The 19,926-nt window shown below is 39.8% G+C and overlaps 1 protein-coding gene across 3 annotated transcripts in view; it reads right to left on the bottom strand.

Moving 5' to 3' along the window:
* fgf11a (fibroblast growth factor 11a) overlaps positions 1-19,926 on the bottom strand; it is an 80,080-nt gene that overhangs the window by 57,035 nt on the left and 3,119 nt on the right. Inside the window, exon 3 of one of the 3 annotated variants that reach the window (XM_029526177.1) lies at positions 18,889-18,921. The exons of the other annotated variants lie outside the window; for them this stretch is intronic. Coding sequence (XP_029382037.1) covers positions 18,889-18,921 — 33 coding nt within the window. The remainder of the gene's footprint in view (positions 1-18,888; positions 18,922-19,926) is intronic. 3 annotated transcript variants of the gene reach the window in all.

The raw sequence follows: 19,926 nt of genomic DNA, 5'->3' as shown, positions 1-19,926 counted from the left end.
GCAGGATTGTTTTTTTTAGTTGAAATTGTTGTCGCTGCTGCTGTCATGATGAGGACTATTGTTTCCCTGATGAAAAGTAGTGTGGTAGGGAGCTTCCCATAAAACCAATCTGAGAGCATCTTATTTCCCCAAATAAATGTTAGAAAAGATGGGGTCATCCTCTAATTACAGCCAATCTATACAATTATATTCATGGAGATTACTAAAAATTATTGGGAATAGTTATAAGAAATGAAATACTTCAGAAATTTGTTACAAATTATACCACATTATATACTACAATTATACTACATACTTGTTTTCTGTAACAGTAATTGGCCAGTAAAATGGCACCACTGTTGGATCATTAAAGTCAAAAAGGGTTAATTCACTAAGCTCAGTGCATTTACCATCAGTGTTACACCTTGATGTTCCATATGGAACATTTTGGCTGTTGGTGGTACTAGAGGAAAGGTCAGAGAGATTAAGATTGATTCTCTGGGGATCATAAATATTTACAGTAAATTTCTTGGCAATCTGCCCAGTTTTGGGAATATCTCACATTAAACTAGAAACAGATCGACAGATGGACCAGCTGACCGTCTTTCCACTGTGCTTCTCGCTGTGCAGAGTATACCCATTATTAGGACATTTACATTCACCACACGAAATCACTCAAACTTGTTTAACTGTACAGTTTTAGCTAATTCTTACATCTACCATTACCAATCGTAATGTGATGCTTCATCAAGCCTCACACGTCTTTACAGGGAAGTCAGACATTGAGGTCAGACACAGAGAGCATCCTAGTATCCTTCTACCTCTCTAACGGATAATCAAGGTTACCTCAGTGGAGCAGATGCTTCCCAGCAGGGTGGCTTAGTAGGAGATTACTTAAGATCATCTTCCAGAATCTTCAAGAGTCAGAGATTCTCTAATGGAAACCTCAGTTGGTGTTTACAGAGGGGTATGCAAAGAACCTGGCAAACAACTAACAGATCCCCACACCAATGTGTAAAGCCATAATGATTATCGTCAGGGCGATCATTTCTGTCATACAACAAGGAGGCAAAACAGGACTAATTGCTTCCTTCTAAGGTCCCATGAGGCTTGCTATGTACATAAATGATGGATTCTCGAGAGATAAGGTGATCAGTTTTCCCGTTATACTTTACTCGTCCTCTCTCTTTGGTTTAATTGGAGAGAAGGTGAGGAGCGCAGGAGGTGGAGGTGGAGGAGCAGGGCCATTTTGTCTATCTAATTGCGGCGGATGTGAGAGTAGGGTTTTAGTAATTACAGTTAAATCAAAGCCCATTTAGTCTGAATGTGAGAAGGGAAGCTGAGAAACTGTGGAAATGTAAACACTTCAATTCAAAGGTTAACAAAAGCTGTGAAGTTGTGTCACCAGGCTCCGTAGCAGAAATGGGAGCACACCAATCTATTTTTTAGAACACATGGGAATGCACAGATGGCGGCATTACATGCAAGTAGGAAAGCAACAGTTTTATGTGTCAAGTGAGCAAAGCCCCTTGCTGATATTTTGGCTGTCACCATTAATAATCAAATGTTAGAGTTAGGGGTTGATGTTATGTTGGTATCATGACATTTGGAAAGTACACAACAGATTTATGAGACAACACTGCTGAAATTACACATTAATAAGTGTCCTATATAAACTGTCTGCTACGAATTAGGGCCTTCATTTCTCTACATGGCTTGTGTTGTGGTAAAGAGAAAACAATTCAACAAAGAGGATTTTTTAGCACCTCCCAACTTCCTCCTTAACTATGTTCAACTGCCTTGTAATTAAAAACACATATCTGTAAGACAGTATAGAGAACAGACGTGGATCTGTTTGTGGTTTTTGGCCTTTAATAGTCATATTTCATTTACTCCAGATAGCAACTTGTTGCTCAAATCTGGTTATTGGGTAAAGTAGAACACGCAATGCAATGGCTAGGATCAAACTAAAAATTCAGTATTGTTTAAAATAATCATTTGACTGCTTCTTTCCCAGTTGGATAGATTTTTAAAAATCACACTATAAACAAAAATAAAAACTAAATCCTACTAAAGTACCACTTCCTTTAACATCGCAGTTATATTGAATTTTTGGCATTTGGACTAATATTTGTGTGTTAAACCCCAAACTAGGCGAAGACAGTTGTTTTTTGGCTGGAGTTATACTCAATTCAGATAAAACTGGAATTCACACATAGTCTGGCATTCAGGAATATTCTTAAAGCAGTTTTCTCATTGCTTTTGCAACCTTTATGAAATGCTATAAAAACCAGTCTGACAAATAAATAGGTGCCATGTGTATATCCATTTGACTCAGCAGTGTTATGGAAGCGATTAAAAGTACTTCTGCTTTTGGCAAGATTACAGTACAACAGCAAAAAAGCCTGTTTGGATGTATATATTCAGACAAACATTGTGTGAGTCCACAAAGTCATTGTCAGTGGACAACCTCCAGGCTGTACATCATGTTGACATTACAGATTACACTCTTGGTGCTGTAGCTTCGGGCCTCCAGAAAGTAGCTGCTCCAATGTCCAAGGCTATAAGTATAACCTGTGAGTGTTCTTAAACTGAATGTCTGTCTCTAAAACATGTCAGTTTTATATCCATATCCATATTTATCCTTGTCTCATGTCTGCTGCTGAGAAGCATTTAAGGTGTTTTAGTCCACGTGAGCTAGGGATAATTAAAATTTTAAAGCATTAAGATTCAAAGAAGCTATTTGGATGAGACCCAGCGGACAAAGCGGCACGAGATGTAGCTCGTCTGTGCGCGTGCCACAAGTCCAGTAACATACTCAAGATCAATCTCCTGCCGCAGTGGGATTCTACTAGTTTCTTTGTTACGGCCCAGTGTTTCCTGAGAGAGTCTCTGCACGCAAACCTCATTCCTAGTACATAAGAAGCAGAACTTCGCACATGCTCAAATGTAAACTATGATCCACACACTCTCCATCCTCCTATGTTACATCCCTCTCTGACTTAAGCATTCCCCAGCTCCCCGACTTATAGTAATCTAACATTTATACTTCCTCACAACACAAAGCACAACACAATCTAGAGGGTATGTGGGTGTGTGTGTCTAAGGTATTTAATATTTGATGCTGGTGGATGTAAGGCTTGAGTGTTCACTTTACCTTAACATGTAGAGCGGGGGGGGGGGCGCTCTACATGTATAACTTACACTTACTATTTTCGCGACCTGTCATTTATGGATTATGCTTTAATTTCTTGAGTGTCTTAAAATTATATCCAGCGTCACGGTAACTGAGTAAAACAGCTTGAATAACTTTCAGAGCTTTAGTTTCCAATTTTGTATCTGCTTACAGAACACGTGCAGGTTTAATAATGGTTTCAAAAATATTAGATCCTGCTCAACATGACCCATGACCTCAAGTACGATGTTTTACTTCAGGGCATTTTTCAGTATTACAAGCACAGTTTGAGCCGGGAATTATTTCCGTTTCCAAGTGAAATAATGTAGACCACTGTGCAGCATAGAGTTTACAAAGATCTAACTTCAGAAGCGATAATTCAATATTCACATTTTTGGACAGTCAGTGTAATCATGGGATGTTACTGATTCCAAAAGGCAAAAAACAAGTTTGAATGGAATATATATAGAGTGGCTATTTATGTTTTGTAGGTAAAGCCATAAATCTATCTAAACAAAATTGGCCATTTGAAAACAGACCTCATCCTCTCTACACAAAATTCTCAAGCGATGATGTACTTTTTGTAGACTAATCAAGTATCACTTCCCTCAACAAAAGCCAATTAGATTTCCTAGAACTGGCTTTTGAATCATTGCAGAAAATAAGCTCTGTGACAAACAAAACTTAATGTTATTTACACTTTGTTCAAGATAAATTGGACAAATGAAAAGCACTTTAGGATTTATTGAAACCTAACAATATGACCAGACTTAAAAAGCCAATGTCAAGGAAGACTGCCTTCACATGACAACATCACAACCTCTAAAATTCGACATTGGCCTCTTCTGTAAAAGCCTTTCCTCTCACATGGTAGGTGTAGCTTTAGATAGCTAAAGGCCCTTTAGAAGTCATGGAAGTTTAAAGAAATCTTAGATGAATATTCACTGACTTATTCAGCAGAGTAGAATTTGAGATGTCTTGACCTTGCGGAAGACTTTCTCTGAGACGTGGAAACCCAAAGTGTTTCAATGCAAATAATTTTGGGGTTTTTGGACACAGTTCTGCAGTAGTACAGTAGCAGGACACACAAATAAAGATAACAGACACGAAACAAGTATGGACTGAAAGAAACACCCTTTTAGGTCTCTTGTTGGAAAGTAAATGAAATTGCTACAGAGAGAAACATGTTTATAATTATAATGACACCTTAACAAATTCCAATGGAGAAAATTGTCAGAAGCTCAAGAAAAGCAATTAATCACATCAGCTGTAGGGAAAACATTCAGGTGTATATTTATATATTCTCCATAATGGTATACAATGGGAGTAAATTAAACATATATAACGTACCGGTATTTCAAAGAGAGAGAACTATTTGCCCCATCCTGTAACCTAACAAGACAGAGGCCCTCTGTGTCCTGACACCTTGCATCAGATTACAGCAGAAAAGCACAAAAAGCAACAATTCTGTCGCCTTGATGAGAGCTGGGAAATATGTTGATCTAAGGTTAAATTGTGCCACCACTGGAATAAACTCCGCGTCAGAAGCAGGAAACATAACATGATTAGATACAACTGTAGAATTGTAGCAATGCGTCAGAAATGAAGGGAATAATCTCATTAGTGAAAAGACTGATACCAGCAAAGATGGAGTGTCTGTGATAGGACACAATGGATGGCGATTTTGTTGCCATATATTTGAGTGTATTTTTTGCTGTTATTCAGTCTTGTACTCTGCAGAGACAAGCTCAGATCTTTCACATGATTTAAAGATTTTAAAACTTGGACCTACATTTCTCCACCACATAAACCTTGTTATCATGGAGAAAAGAACTGCAGCATATGTCATCTACGACCACCACCCACTCATTCTTCCACCCATTATTTATGCCGCTTATCCGTCACAGTGGCTGGAGCCAATCCCAGTTGACATTGTGCGAGGGCGGGGTCCAGCCTGGACGGGTCACCCATTTATCTATATATCTCTACAGAGATAAACAACCATTCATGGTTACGCTCAAGCCTACGGGCAATTTAGACTCACCAATTAACCTACAAGTGCTCGTCTTTGGACGACGGGAGTACCTGGAGGGAGACCACAAAGGAACAGGGAAACGCCAGAACCCAGGGCCTTACTGTTGTGAGGCAATGGTGCTAACCACCCACATGAATCAACTGCTAAATGTAAAGTAAGATCAAAACGATCAAACTACTTTGCATTACTGCATTATATAATTCTGAAACTTCAAATCATCCTTCTAGAAAAACTTGACTGTATATTCGTAGAAGTTATAACATAATGCATAATAATACATATATGTGCGCATGTGGGCATGCCTGTGTGATGGTGAGTGTGTGTGCGCGTGTACACATTGACTAATGCAGAGATACTGTCATTGAGGCTACAAGGGCATCGCTAAAAGCCCTTTTTATGCAAATGGAGGGAAACGGAGATGACAGTGTGTATGTGTCACCGGCAGGACATATCTCATAATGATAACTTATCTCAGCCTGCAGATACGCCCGATATGGAATATAAGAGACACACAAAGCCAGTCTCTCCACGTAACACACATACACAATAACTCCCAATCTCCTCCCGCTCCTCGCTCTCTAACACCATCCCTCTCCGTTACATTGAATGCTCATTAACAAATTTATTAATGGCTTGTTAATTATGTCTGCTTATCTTCGTCTAAAACCCGGGCACTGCCCCCAGACTCCAATCTCAGCCACACACACACACACACACACACAACCTACATGTTTACATAAAGCTGCTTCAGACTAAATTATCTGATGAAGGCTCCTGAGTGTCATGAATTTGACTAAGCCTCTTTCATTTCACTCCCTCCCTTGCTCTTCCTCATCTCACTCTCAGTATAATTGAGCTCTGCAGGTAGCTTCATCTTTCCCATACTCGTGTTTATCTCATCCCTTCTTCGTTCTCCTCCTATCAGTCCATCTCCCCCTGCTCTTCCTCACCCTTCTTACCTCCCTCCTTGCACCCACCCACTCTCCACTTTATCCTTCCATTGTGCTATCATCCCATCTATTCCTTGCTATTTTAGAGCTGCTTTTACTCCTTGCTTCCTCTACCTTATCTGCCAATCTCTCTCTGGCTCACCTAGATATAGACACGCTCCCTCTTTCCTTAGCTCCTTAACTTCTCACACTCATATCTTTTTACCATGTTACCTCCCTATCCTCAGCTCCTGCATCACTGGCAGTCTCTATATTAAATTGTTTAATATGTTGAGAGCACGAAAAACAGAACAAATCAAAGTTGTACTTTTTTTTTTTTTGTCTGTGCTCATTTCCAAAAAGAATCTGTCATGTTATTATAAATCTCAGTTTTCACTAAATTAAGTAAGTCTTGAACTATGTTTCAATGTATTTTCAATGCATTAGGGGAATCCAACACAAATAACAAAATCACAAGATGTTGTCAAGTTTAATCATGAGTCATTGGTCGTTAGAAATGAACACAGCACCTTTGTTTCTCAATCAGCAAATTTATCAGACTATAATCTTACTTTTTCCACCAAGGTAGCAACTTAATAGACAAACCTTAGTGATGGAAGCTAATGTGATTGAGTTTCTCACTTCATCTCTGAATGACAATTTTACAAGTGAATACAGCTGAAATCACAATACAGTCTTTAACATGCGTCTTAGTGATGGCTGTGGAAGTCAACCAGTAGTTCTAATGGGCTGTTCCAGTCACTATTTCATACTTGCTCTGTAGTTGCAAAACAGAAACAGAAACACATGTACATGAGAGCAGTTTTATCGTGAATTTAGCTGTAATAAAATTCTGTATATTTGAGCACAGGGAGAAGAGAAGCAAAGAGATAAAGGGCTAAAAGCAGCTGACACTAAGCAGAATGCAAATGGCCAGCAATGTGCTCCAACCACATAAACCTAGTATATACAGCCGGATATAAACACACTTTGTGCTCAGTCTTCATTTACTGGTCAAATTAAATTAAATAAAATTTAGTGTCAATTGTAACTCACTGTACACCCACCCAGAAACACTGCCAAATAAACACACAAACACAGTGTGACATTTGCATTTGTTTTCTGCCATCCTACAATCTGATGCAGACAAACAATGGCTGTCATTTAATTTAATTATTTGTATGAAGAGCACAAATAGCACACCCTCCATTTTAACAGTGTGTGTGGGTTCCTGATTTGCATGACGATGGTGTGATCAAACATTCAGACAATGGTTTGAGTGAGAACACGCACTCTGCTGTTGGTTGCACATCAGTATCTCCTAACCCAAATAGAGATGTCCTGATATAACAGCCACTCAACTTTAAAGCCCTCCCAAACTGTCTGGTTCAGCGAGAACCGACAAAAAGTCAATACTCTCCACACGCTCTGACTCTGTGTAAGTGACACCTGCAAAATCCAGACATGGCATGTTGCAGTTAAAATACAGTACACTCGTGCCCAATTCATGCTTAGTCAAGTGATCCTCGGAAAACAGCATGCCAAAAGTGTAAACATACAGACCTGCAAATACAAGAAAATAGTCCCACTGTTCATTGTGGAAGCGGATTAAATCTCCACTTTTCTTAAAATCCTGACTTGTGGCATCACACCTCCATTGCTTAACCTCGCCATCATTCTCCACCTCTACATTTTTCTTGGTTACTTCAAACCAGTGGTCAGACTTCAGCCTGTCTTTGTCTGCTCTAATCACACCATCTTCCAATACACTCTTTGTCCAAGAGAGAGCAAGTGCTTTAAAGTGCTATATGAGTCATTCACATACAAACACACACTTGAATTAAGAAAAATAGAGTGTTCCTTTTTTTTCCCCCCAACACTCAAATGACGCAAATATTGGTATGAATTTGCCTCTCTGGGTGTTTTTTTTTTTTTTTTATGCAAATCAGGATGTATAAAGGGCTGAATGGAAATAACTAATGGTGATGAGCTTTCCTCACAGATGGAGCTCTGCTGTGTTGATACTGCAATAAATAAAATATTTTGATTAATGTATGTTATGGCAGCATTTATTGTTAGTGGTGGTTGCCATTGTGGCATAAAGAAATGTCCCTCCCCCTGTGACTTAGAAAATACTGAAATCTATATAATAATGGGACCGCTTGCACACATGCATGGATCAATGAATCCACTATTCCACTGTTATTTCAATCAGTAGGGCTTTGAGTCCACCTCTGAGAGCTTAAAAGAGCTGGTAACATGATGGAGAATTGTAAATTCAAACAATTCAAAAACAATTCCAAAACTTGCTTCTTCATATCCTATGGTTGTAAGGTTCCATGTGACTAACACTGACAAAATATTAAACATGCCACACTATCAAAAATCACAAATACCCTCTAACCCCCTACAGTTGAATAGAGCTAGTCCATAAGCTTCAGTCCCACAAATGCTGTATTTCTGTATTTATTTGTTGCTTTCATAATAGATAAAATAGTTGCCAGATTTGAAAACTTGTTTTGCACAAACTTGCCTCAGACTATAATAACCTGATGACTTCAGATTCACTGGAACCTGGACTCAGTTTTCATCCTGTGACCTTGTGAGTTTAGCTCAAACATGTTTAGCGCCAGGTTGCATCAAATGAATTCTTTATGTAATGAAGAATGAAGGCAACAATAGATACCGTTAAGGTAAACAGGTTTACTAATGAAAATGGTTACACAGCTTGAGGACAGCGGGCGGCTGGAGGAGACAGGTTGTGGGAGGGTTGCTACTGTAGCTGAGTCACTAATGCACAGGAGAGTGGCACAAATCAACGTGTTACCATCTATGAATCTGTGACAGACCTGTCTAATTGTGGTTCAGCTCTCTGAGTCCACCTTGTTCTCTGTCACATCCAATTTGCAGCTCCACCTCTGCCATCTAATACTAATCTGCCCATGTCTTTCTTCTATCAAGACATTTACACGAAGCCTAGTCCTATGAACATTTTACTCCTGTTGTTTCGGTGTCAGATCACGGTTATAGGCCTGTGTTTCACTCAGATATGTTGCTGTATGTGTATGTGATGTAAGCAGTCTCTTAAATTTAAATTCTGATCTTCAGCTGCAATGGCATAAGCTTTGATGTAAGACTGAGAAATGAATTTGGGATGAGAACTGACTTGAATAAGTTATATCATGTGGTATCATTATAAGGATTTAATGCCTCTGACCTCCGTCTCGGCATGCCGTTAAATGGATTACACAAAACACAGTGAATATGAATACATATGTAAATATATCTACGTATTCACTGAACATTAATTAAAGGGGAGAGCAATAGAGGTTCTGTAGATATTAGTCATTGTGGATCGACAGCACCATGGGTTTGAATCTGTGGTGTGACCTTTGTGAATGTCAGCACCCAACTGCTGCTCTACCCTGTCACTTGCCACTTCAAAATGTCTAATAAAACTAAAATGGTTCAAAAATAATGGCAATAAATACCTATGAATGGCTGTCCTTCATGGCCCAATGACCTTAAGGGGCTTACAACATCTCAACTTGCAAAGATTTCAGGCAGCGCCCCCATCACTCGCGTCCCCCTCTCTCCCTCTGCAGTCCTTTAGTTTGAGCCTAGTGGTGGTGAGATTCACATATTCAAGATGAAACCATGCCCTTCTAATTTGACATAAATAAAAATTATGCCAACTGACAGATTGAGACCTCTTTCAGTATCTCTCAGTTGCTGTGCAGCAAGTAAATACATAAGCTCATGAGGGAAATATTTTGAATATATACAGGCCACTAATTCTTTGCTAATAGACACTTTAGGATATAATCCTTCAGTTCAGTCATCCCATCTTTTTGCAGTCTTTGAAATGTTTATAGCCTGCATCACACCCCTTAAAATTTTGCATGTAAAGGTCAATCCCAGTGTATTTCAAATCTTTTACTGTGAAAGATACAGTTTCAGGTGTTTATGACTTTTTTTAAAACAACCTTTGAACAAGTTATTGGGACCTGGATCATTGCAGTAAAATCCCTTTTAAAACTTTTAAACTTGCTTTCTCTGTGCAACCCTTACCAGCAGAGCTGTAAATTTACTGTGGACAAGTAATAATATATGTAATTATAATAGAAATGTTACTGTATAATATACAGCCACAACACCAAAACTATCAGCTTAGAGATGCTACACAAGTAACAAGCTTTACATTCAATATAAGAACACAATATATTGTGAACTTTTTTTTTTTTTTTTTTTAAAGTAGATGAAACTTTAAGTATTTAGTCATTCTTAAAATTTACTTCATAATGAACCCAAAACTGGTGAGGTAAAGATGATTTTGCCAAAAATTAAACATTCTCTTAATGTTACTGAGTTATTAAATCCCGACATAATCCAGTGGTTTATGCAAAATGATGAGGAAAACAAGTTTGTAGAACAAAAAATTATTTCTAACTTCAAAAATTAAGACTTAATAAATGGCTACTAGTGCTCTCTATCTGCCTCCCTCTCCCTCTGTGCTGAACGGGTTTCTTAGTAGTTCTCCAAGTATTGTGCCTACGCATGTGGATGTCTTTTTCCTTTGAGTGTGCATGTCTGTGTGAGTGTGTGTGTGTGGAGGAGCTGCACTCTGGCTTGTCTCCTGCTGTACAGATTGATAGCACATTAAAGTGAAGGACACATCACACACCTGTGCTTGTGTACCACAGGAGAACAACACACAGGCAGACAGCGGGCAGCAATCAGGAAGGTGCCCCAAACACATACGGACCAACACACACACACAGGAATTTATAGTCGATCTGACTTGTATGTTGCACATCTTTCAAAGGAACAAAACACATGCCAAATCCTGACACAAAGAAAACATATATATGTCGTAGCTCTCAAGTCCACATGTAGACATGAGCTTTTGAAGGCTCACACCATGACCAGAGGGGGGTGATACAGTATAGATCACAGGTCTCTGTGCACCATCTTACCTTTTTCATCTGTATATGTAAGTGTAGGTATGTTTGTGTGTGTGTACAGCAAGTATGAGAGTGTGAACAACTGCAAACAAGCTGATTGCCTATCTATGAGATTTCTCTTCGAAACTGTTGGTGCATTTGGTTACACAGATTGCGTCTATGTACATTATGTGAAAAGCCGCTCTGTGTACAGCAGCATAATGGACTGTCTCTATATGCTGGGATCTCTTGCCTCCACTGTCTGACTGGAGGTGCATGCAAGTTACATTATTCAGTGTTATTCGTGTTCTGACTTAGTAATGGCACTTAAAGTACAGTAAATGCAGCATGCATGCTTAAGGCCTCCAGATGAAAACAAGTGGAGGCGAGACAGACGGAGAGGAAATGAAAGATCGGTAGATAAATGATGACAAAGACAAAAGAGCTTTAAAAAAAAAAAAGTTATTTTGCCCCGCGTTTGGAGGAATTTTTCACTAAAACCTAGCCTAGTTCTAGTAAATGTTGCTGTCTGCTCCAGCATAAGATGGATTTCCTTCATAACTGGCTCACTTCTATTAAAGTGGTCATACATTCTACCACTATAATAATTTTGACATAAATGCTTAAAAGTGTTTGTTGACTGAGCAATATTAAAAACTAAGGCAGCAAGGCTTAAATATCTTGACTCTGAATTCTAACAATCACCCAGAATGCTAGATCCTACTTTTCCCATGATACAACTGAATAGCCATGCCCACAAATACTTTGTCACTTTCAATCGTAGCTTTAGCTCTTAATACCCTTGTTTGTTTGTTTTTTGTTACAGGGCAAACTTAACTGAATTGTTAAATGAAAAACCTCCTAATGTTCTGTGTGAAAACGATTAATACTAATAAATCTAATACTATGTTTCCCATTTTATTTTTTATTTACATGAAATGTAATTCTAAAATTAATAATCTAAAAGGTTGTTTCTTGCTTCATTTTATACACATTTTAAAATGATTGCTATCAAAATGACCATTCCTAACAGGTTTCAGTCCAGTTTCGAAGCTAATAACTAAATTAGCATTGCAGTTTTACAAACAAACTGTGAAGGCAATAGTCTGGATAAAAAAAATAAATAAATCTTATGAAGCACACTGCTCCTGTGTTCTTAGAAGTGCATCTTATTACCTTGGCCATTATAGTATAGTATACTGTAATTTTTGAAGGCAAAATTAGAATTGGATTAAAATTAAAATGGACTTTGTCCAATTGAACGCATGAAGCGTAACCCTAAACAAATCTGCTCAGTTTATGCTCATTAAACCTAACCAACCATCCAATTTTACTGTTGCCAGCAGCTAATGATCTGTACTTACTCTTTATACTAAAGGCGAATGAATTTGCTAACTACTGAAGCTGTAGAGATTTGAAATGTGGTGAGTTTCTGAATTTTTGAAATCACTACTATATTTTATCTTTCTCCGTCTGCTCGACTTTATAAGTGAGGTGCTATACATTTATTAATGTCTTAAAGTTCAAACATTTCTTCAGGGTGCAGTAACGTGCATTTGATCTTTCCAGTAACAGACAAATGTGAGGGCTGACGGCCCAACTGCAGTGTGCTGAGCTTTTAGGACCAGAACACCTGTCAGTAAACCCTACACCCCCCCTGGGTGCCACAGACTCTGTGATCAAAGTATATTAACACGTAATCAGATACAGACGCAAGCAAGAAAGCATGTACCCACGGACTTTTACCCACACGCCTGCTTTATCCTTGCGCATCACTCGACAGCAGGTTTGAAGTGTTTATGGTGGGGGGTGTGTGTGTGTGGGGTGTTTTGTCTATCTCTCGCTCTGCAGTTGCGTGCCTCTATGTCTTGTTCAGGATATAGCCAGAGGCTTTCAGGCTGTTTATGTATTCCCGAAGTTGTGGCTCTGTTTGTGTGTGTGTGCTGTATCCCCAAACTGGCATCTCCATGACACATACATCCATACAAACCATGCGACAAATTGATTGCATAAAAAATGCTAATGTAGGCTTTACTGTCCTCTGCATGTTAATATTGTGCTAAAATATAGGCATTGATTAAAGGGACAGTGCACATTTTCTGCAGCAATTTGTGACATTGAGGAAGGCAAGGTTGGGTTGAGGTGTGTGTGTGTGTGTGTAGTGGGGACGCTCATTGGTTGTTGGCTACTTGGGCTCTCGAGACAGTGAATTCCACTGAGTGGAAATTATCCAACGCAAAATAAAATGACTGCTGGTGGAGATAAATGCAAATATTCAGCATGTGTGCATGCATGTTGTTGGTACAATGAGAGCCAGAGGTCATCTGAAGAGGGAAGATTCTAGATCTTGAACCCATTGGCCTGTCATTACACTTTGGTGTTCTGGGAGCCGTGCTGTGCCGCCCCGTGCCAACATTGTGCCATAATGCCAGAGTTCAAGCAGCTCACCTCATTCCTACCAGGCCACTGCAACCTTCAAAAACCCACCCCGTCCCCACCAACTCCCTCACCTTCACTCAGCCAGCCAGCCAGCCAGCCGGCCACACACACACACACACACACACACACACACACCCACCCACCCACTAGACGCTTCTTCACAGGCAAACTTTTTATTTAGCTCACACTGAAACATCACACACACACACACACACACACACAGGCATGTCCAGCAGAAATATTCAATTTTGTCTAATAATGATGATTGATGCCCATCCAAAAAGCTCCACAGAAAAACAAATGGTGGTTGGCTCCATAAATCAATTGGTTGGGAGGGGCAGCACTGAAAGCCCACATTGATCTTCACACAGGCCAAATGTTAGCATCTCCAAATCATTTATTCCGGGCACCATTTCATACACAGCATCTGCCGCACTGGCAGACACAGAGGGCAGAACCTGTTACAAAACAACAGAGGCTGCCGGCAGCACGTGGCCATGTTTCCTTTTTTTTTTTAGATGATAGATGGGCTCAGTCTGTTACCACTTCAAAAAAGTGAAAGTTCCAGTGTTTCAGTGGCAAAGGTTATTTCTGTTGACATATAAGGAGAAGGAGAGAGAGGCCTTCTGAGTGACGTGGGATCGAATATAAACTTGTCGCTAACAGTAAAAGGAACATAAGATCAGAGTCAGAGGTGGAGAATCTTTTCAAGAGCATCCTTTTGAAAAGCAGCGATATCATGAAGATATTTTAAATGCCCACTGGCCTGCAGCAGGTTAATTCACTGCCTTTTACCCTACAATTGTTCATTTCGTTTTCTTCAGTGGACTCAGCAGATTATAACCAGCCTTTATTTTCCCTCTTTTCATCTAGAGGCACACGGTACAGTCATCACATCTTCCCACAGCAATATGCACTGTATTTTATTCCTTTCAGGTTTCATGTTATGCTGTAGTCAGTTCTATAACTGTGTGATAGTTTTAATCAAAAAGTATAAACTGCTTAGATGAGCCCAAAAACACTCCAATGTTCCTATAATTTCTTTAGGTTGAACGTGGTTTTAGACTTTTCTTTGAACAATTAAAATAGAAATCGTATCGTTCCCTTTTCTTTTTTGGTTTGTTTTTTGTCCATGTATCACAAAAAGTAACAAAAACACTGAGAAAAAACATTAAAATGTAACATGATCGGCCTGCTCTGCAAAAAGAGTTCAGTCTCAAGACAAAAGGAGCCAACCACACTACAGTTTACAGAAGCTTTTTTGTGCTCAAACAGCCAACGCCACCGCAAACTGCATATCGAGCTTTAACTGATCTGTTGCGGCTGCACAACATTATCTGGATGATAAGAAATTGGAAAATCTCCAAAGAATGAGTAGTGCTGAATCTTCATGAAGTCTATAAACATCTAGATTTGACGATGGAGAAAGGCGTAATTTTGACAAATTCGTCTGTATGTAGCATGCGACTAAGCTCTGCAGAGACTGCTCTGGGCTGAAGGAAATTATCCCACCTCTGCAGATTAGGCTCTGAAAATGCATGCATCTATGATTTGATTTAGATTTTATATGCTTCTAAATAGGGGCGGCAGTTCTTAATACACAGTGAGAGAAACCAGGATGAATTCCCGGGCCTGGGGCTTTTCTGTGTGGAGTTTTAAAAAGTTTAATGGTTTATTATCCCAGAGGGGGCAAACTGTGATACAGCCAGAAGCAAACACACAAAATACAATAAACATTAGAAGCATACTAAAACCACAAAAAATGATGGACAGAAACAGAGTTTACATGTTCTTCCTGTTTCCTGCAACAGTCCAGAGACATGCACATGAGGTTACTTGGTGACTCTAAATTTCATGTATATGTAGATAAATGTTTGTGCTTTGTGACAGACTAGTAACCTGTCCCGGGTGTACCCCGCTCTTGCCAGATGTCAAGTAGGACTGGCACCAACGCTGATTACCCTATCAAGATAGCGTTGATAATGTATGGATGGATGCTTCTAAATAGATGCTCGAATTGAATAATCAGGAGAAAACACATCAGTCTATCAAGTATGATATCTTAATGGGTGAATCTAAAATTGATTGTCTGTGGCACTACAGTATGAATAATACTTAATAACTTTTTTCTACATTAGTTTAATGCTAGATCAATAGGTCAATAATTCACATGTATAATTAAATCACATGTATTTCCTCACCCAAACCTACACCGTCAATCCAGACAGAAATATGAAGATGCATCTCATATATTAACCAAAAGTGATGGAGAACAACAGCTAAAAATAATGCAAAACGGAGAGATTAAAGTTTCATATATTAGACAAGAATTTGCCTAGTTCTTGATCTTTAAACAATAGAAGGGCGGTTATGCAACACAGCAGCACAGTACCTAGAGTATCTCTGCCCTTGTAGCATCAAGTGACGAAGTGACTGACCCCAAAGACAAAATGATTAAGCACATAGGGAAAACACAGTGAGTGAAGTGAGACTGGCATGCAAAAGAGGGAGAAAAACAGAGAGAGACAGTTGTAAGAAAGCTTGATGTCCTTGAGAAGATAAGTCTGGCAAGGAAGCAGGGTGATCAAAGCTGTGGGAGAAAATGAGGTGAGATGGCAAGGAGGAAAAGGCCAGTCATAGGGTGGATTGAGAGAAAGTGAGTAAAAATGGAGAAAGCTGATAAAGAGGGAGAGAGAGAGACAGACAGAGAGAGAAATATAGTCCTCCCTGGTGTGGCCTGTCCGGTCTATGAGGCAGTAAATCGCCCCAGTTCAATGTGTGCTCTCCAAATGCTGCCGCACATTATTGATAAATCAGTGTGTGTTAATGAGAGGAGCTGATGTGCCCTGATGAATCACAGCACAACAATGAGCCCCGCACACACACACACACACACACACACACACACACACACACACACACACACACACACACACACACACACACACGCACGCACATGCAAGCACACCCTCGTTTACCAACACAGCCTTAGAGTTCTGTGCACTGACCGCTGTCACACTGTCATTTGTCGCTTGTCTCAGACACAAACAGCACATATTTTCGCCTTCTCATGCACACAACCAATTTGCAGAAGCTGGATGGACACTTGGCCTCCCCCCTGCAGTAACTCCAAGTGTTATTCTATCCTGTTAACAGATGAGGGGAGGCCTTCCACAGCAGCTCCAGCAGGCAGTCAGAAGACAACATAATCTATTTTGGTTTTGCTTTGATATCCAATAGGAGGCTTAACATCCTCATTAGATCATATCAGCTCCATACACACACACACGCACGCACAGACACACAAACACACAAAGCTGGAGTAAAATTGTCCGTCTTCCCACACACCCTTACCTAGATTAACATGAAATCCCATCATTTGTTTTTGTGTTTTGTTTTGGGTTTTTTTTTTTTGTGTGTGCGTGTGTGTGTGTGTGTGTGTGGAGGGGGGGGGTGTTTTTCTGTTTGTATTTGTCTAAGTGTGTCGATGTAATTACATATTTGTGTATATCTGCACCTGAGTGTGTGCGTGTCTGCGAAGGTTGGTTTGCTTGTGAATGTGGGTGTGCATTTTGTGCAGGGCAAGCTGACCTTGTTATAAGCTGAGTGGGCTGTAATGCTGGGGCATCATTAGTATGGGTTAGGGTTAGGTGAGAGTTAGGAAGTGTGTGTGTGTGTGTGTGTGTGTGTGCGCGTGTGCCTGCGTTTTTAAGTAAAGGCAAGGGTAGTGAAAGTGTAAGAGAGGACAGAAGAAGGGAATGAACGTGGGTCATGCTGAGACACACAAACACACATAACTCCTCCCCATCACTTGGACATGTACACAGTAAGTGTTTAAGAGCACGCGTACAAAGACAAGCACGCATGCACACAAGTCACACACAAGCACATGTACACACGCACAATGACGTTGAGTACAACTCCTCCTTTACCACAATAGCTTCAAATGGCCATCAATAGTACAAAGGGAACCTGAACTATTAGGCCACAAAGCACTCACAAACCGCAGATGCAGGCAATATTGTTGCATGATAACATCTACACACACATACCAACACACAGACACAGTGTATTTGAGATGCCATTAGTTTATCTGTGCAAAGTGTCACTACATAATGGACTGCAAATACCAAATTTTCAAATATAAGTCATAATTCTACATTTGAAAATACTATACATGCGTCAGTGAGGGTCAAGGTTTTAAGTGTCATTAAAGATTTTTGCTAACTAAGCTGGAAGTAATTCAACCCTCAAGGGGAAAAAGACTGGTGATATACTGTCGTGTTGATGCTTTCTAGCTTATCTTGTGTTTTAGATGATAACGTTGTATGAAATTTACATTTTCACGTGGGAGCTTAAATGTGACAGTCTCGACTTTGTAGAACCAATCCCATCAACCTAAAATGGGGTTTTCCCATTTTCTTTTGAGCCAGTGCATTTTTAACCCTAATGCTTTCCCAGAAGAAAAGCCAGGTATAGCCAATCATCAGTATTTTTGTCAGTCAGAGATCCTACTTGCAACTGTCGTTACATATAAGCATGAAGCTTGAGTTGTGTAAGTTCAAGCCCAAACAATTCTCGATATGTCAGCTCCACCATCTTTGGCAAGTCAGCAAATCAAGCTAAGTATAGTAGGGTTCATGTAAATAAGCCAATGCGGGGAGTGTAGCCAGTAAATCAAAAGGAATTGCATAAAAGCATGAAGCACCTTCTAGCAGTCTGGAGTTTATGAGTTTTTCACAGAGACCACACAATCAAACTGCTCCCACTTCTCACACACTTAGTATAGCTCAGTATAGCTGCTATTAATTACCTCCCCATGATGACCAGGTTTTTATTATAGGTTACTGTCAGTTGCTGTCAGGTACTAATGTAAAATGGTGCATTCATGACTCATATCATTCAGTGACTCAGCTCATGTAACAATGGGCCATGGTTTACATTAGATTTGCGTCACATTATTAGCACTTTGATAATGTAGCCAAACCAAAGGCTCACATTAGCTACACTGTTAACTTGCTAATGTTGTGATTTTAGAATCTTTGTCAGTTTCCAATTCCAACATGCACTCCTGGATTATTCCTATTTTTCTCCTTACCTTTTTTCAACATACAGGAGCTAGCAAAAGAGATGTTTGATAAGCAGACTCAGAGCTGCAAACAAGCAAATTACAAATGGCATATTCATAGAGCCATAAATACTAAACAAAGAAAAGGTATGGACTCTATGTCCATGGCAATCTATGGTCTCAAAGGAACTGTTTTCATGGAGGAGCTTCTAAATATCTAACTTTGAGGAACATATGAAGATGAGTTTTCAGGGGTTTAATCAAGTGAGGGCCATAGGGAAATCTTTGAAAGTGCCCAGCAGGCCCTGAAATCTTCTCACCACTATTTATATTTTTACGAGATAATCGTTGATCTAAAGGTTAACAAGAAGTAAACAAGGCCAAACGAAGCCAATGGAAGACAATGAATAGAAAACAATGGGTACCAACCAAAACACAAGTCAGTGATGGAGACTGTGAGGCACAGAATGCAGAATAAGCTAATGGAAGCCAAATGGTGCCAGTAGGAACAATGGAGGCCAGCTGGAGGCAAAGTGAAGGTAAGCTATAAGCAGGCCATTCTGAAGTCCTGCCAGGAGGATGAGGAGGAGGTGGAGGCTCAGGAATATTCTAGTAGTTTATTCCTGGCCAGGGGTCAACTCTGGCCTCAGGCTGGAGCTCAGAGAGGGAGGAAGAAACTCACACATGATGAGTATACACATTTACAAACTCCCGCTACAGCCCACACACAAACACAAACACACATACACAGCCAGGGGTCAACAGTGTCCTCCATATGCTGGACAAACAGTGAATACGGAAAGTATTCAGACCCCCTTAAATGTTTCACTCTTTGTTGTATTGCAGCCATTTACTAAAGTAATTTCAGTTATTTTTTTCCTCATTAATGTACACACAGCACTCCATAGTGACAAAAAAAAAAAACTGAATTGTAGACATTTTTGCTCATTTCTTAAAGAGCAAAAACTGAAATATCACATGGTTACAAGTTTTCACACCCTTTGCTCAATATTGATTAGACGCACCTTTTGAGCTAATACAGACATGAGTCTTCGTAGGAATGATGCAACAGGTTTTTCATACCTGGATTTAGGGATCCCCTGCCATTGCAGATCCTCTCCAGTTCTGTCAGGCTAGATGGTGAATGTTGGTGGACAGCCATTTTCAGGTCCCTGGCTTGGCCATTCAAGAACAGTCACATAGATATTCCAAAGCCACTCCTTCATTATTTTGGCTGTGTGCTGAGGGTCATTGTCTTGTTGGAAGGTGAACTTTTGGCCCAGTCTGAGGTCCTGAGCACTCTGGAAAAGGTTTTTGTCCAAGATATCTGTATTCATTCATCTTTCCTTCAACTGCAA

Source organism: Echeneis naucrates, chromosome 18 (assembly GCF_900963305.1).
Source record: "Echeneis naucrates chromosome 18, fEcheNa1.1, whole genome shotgun sequence".
NCBI lineage: Eukaryota > Metazoa > Chordata > Actinopteri > Carangiformes > Echeneidae > Echeneis > Echeneis naucrates.
This window is presented reverse-complemented; position numbering and strand designations above follow the sequence as displayed.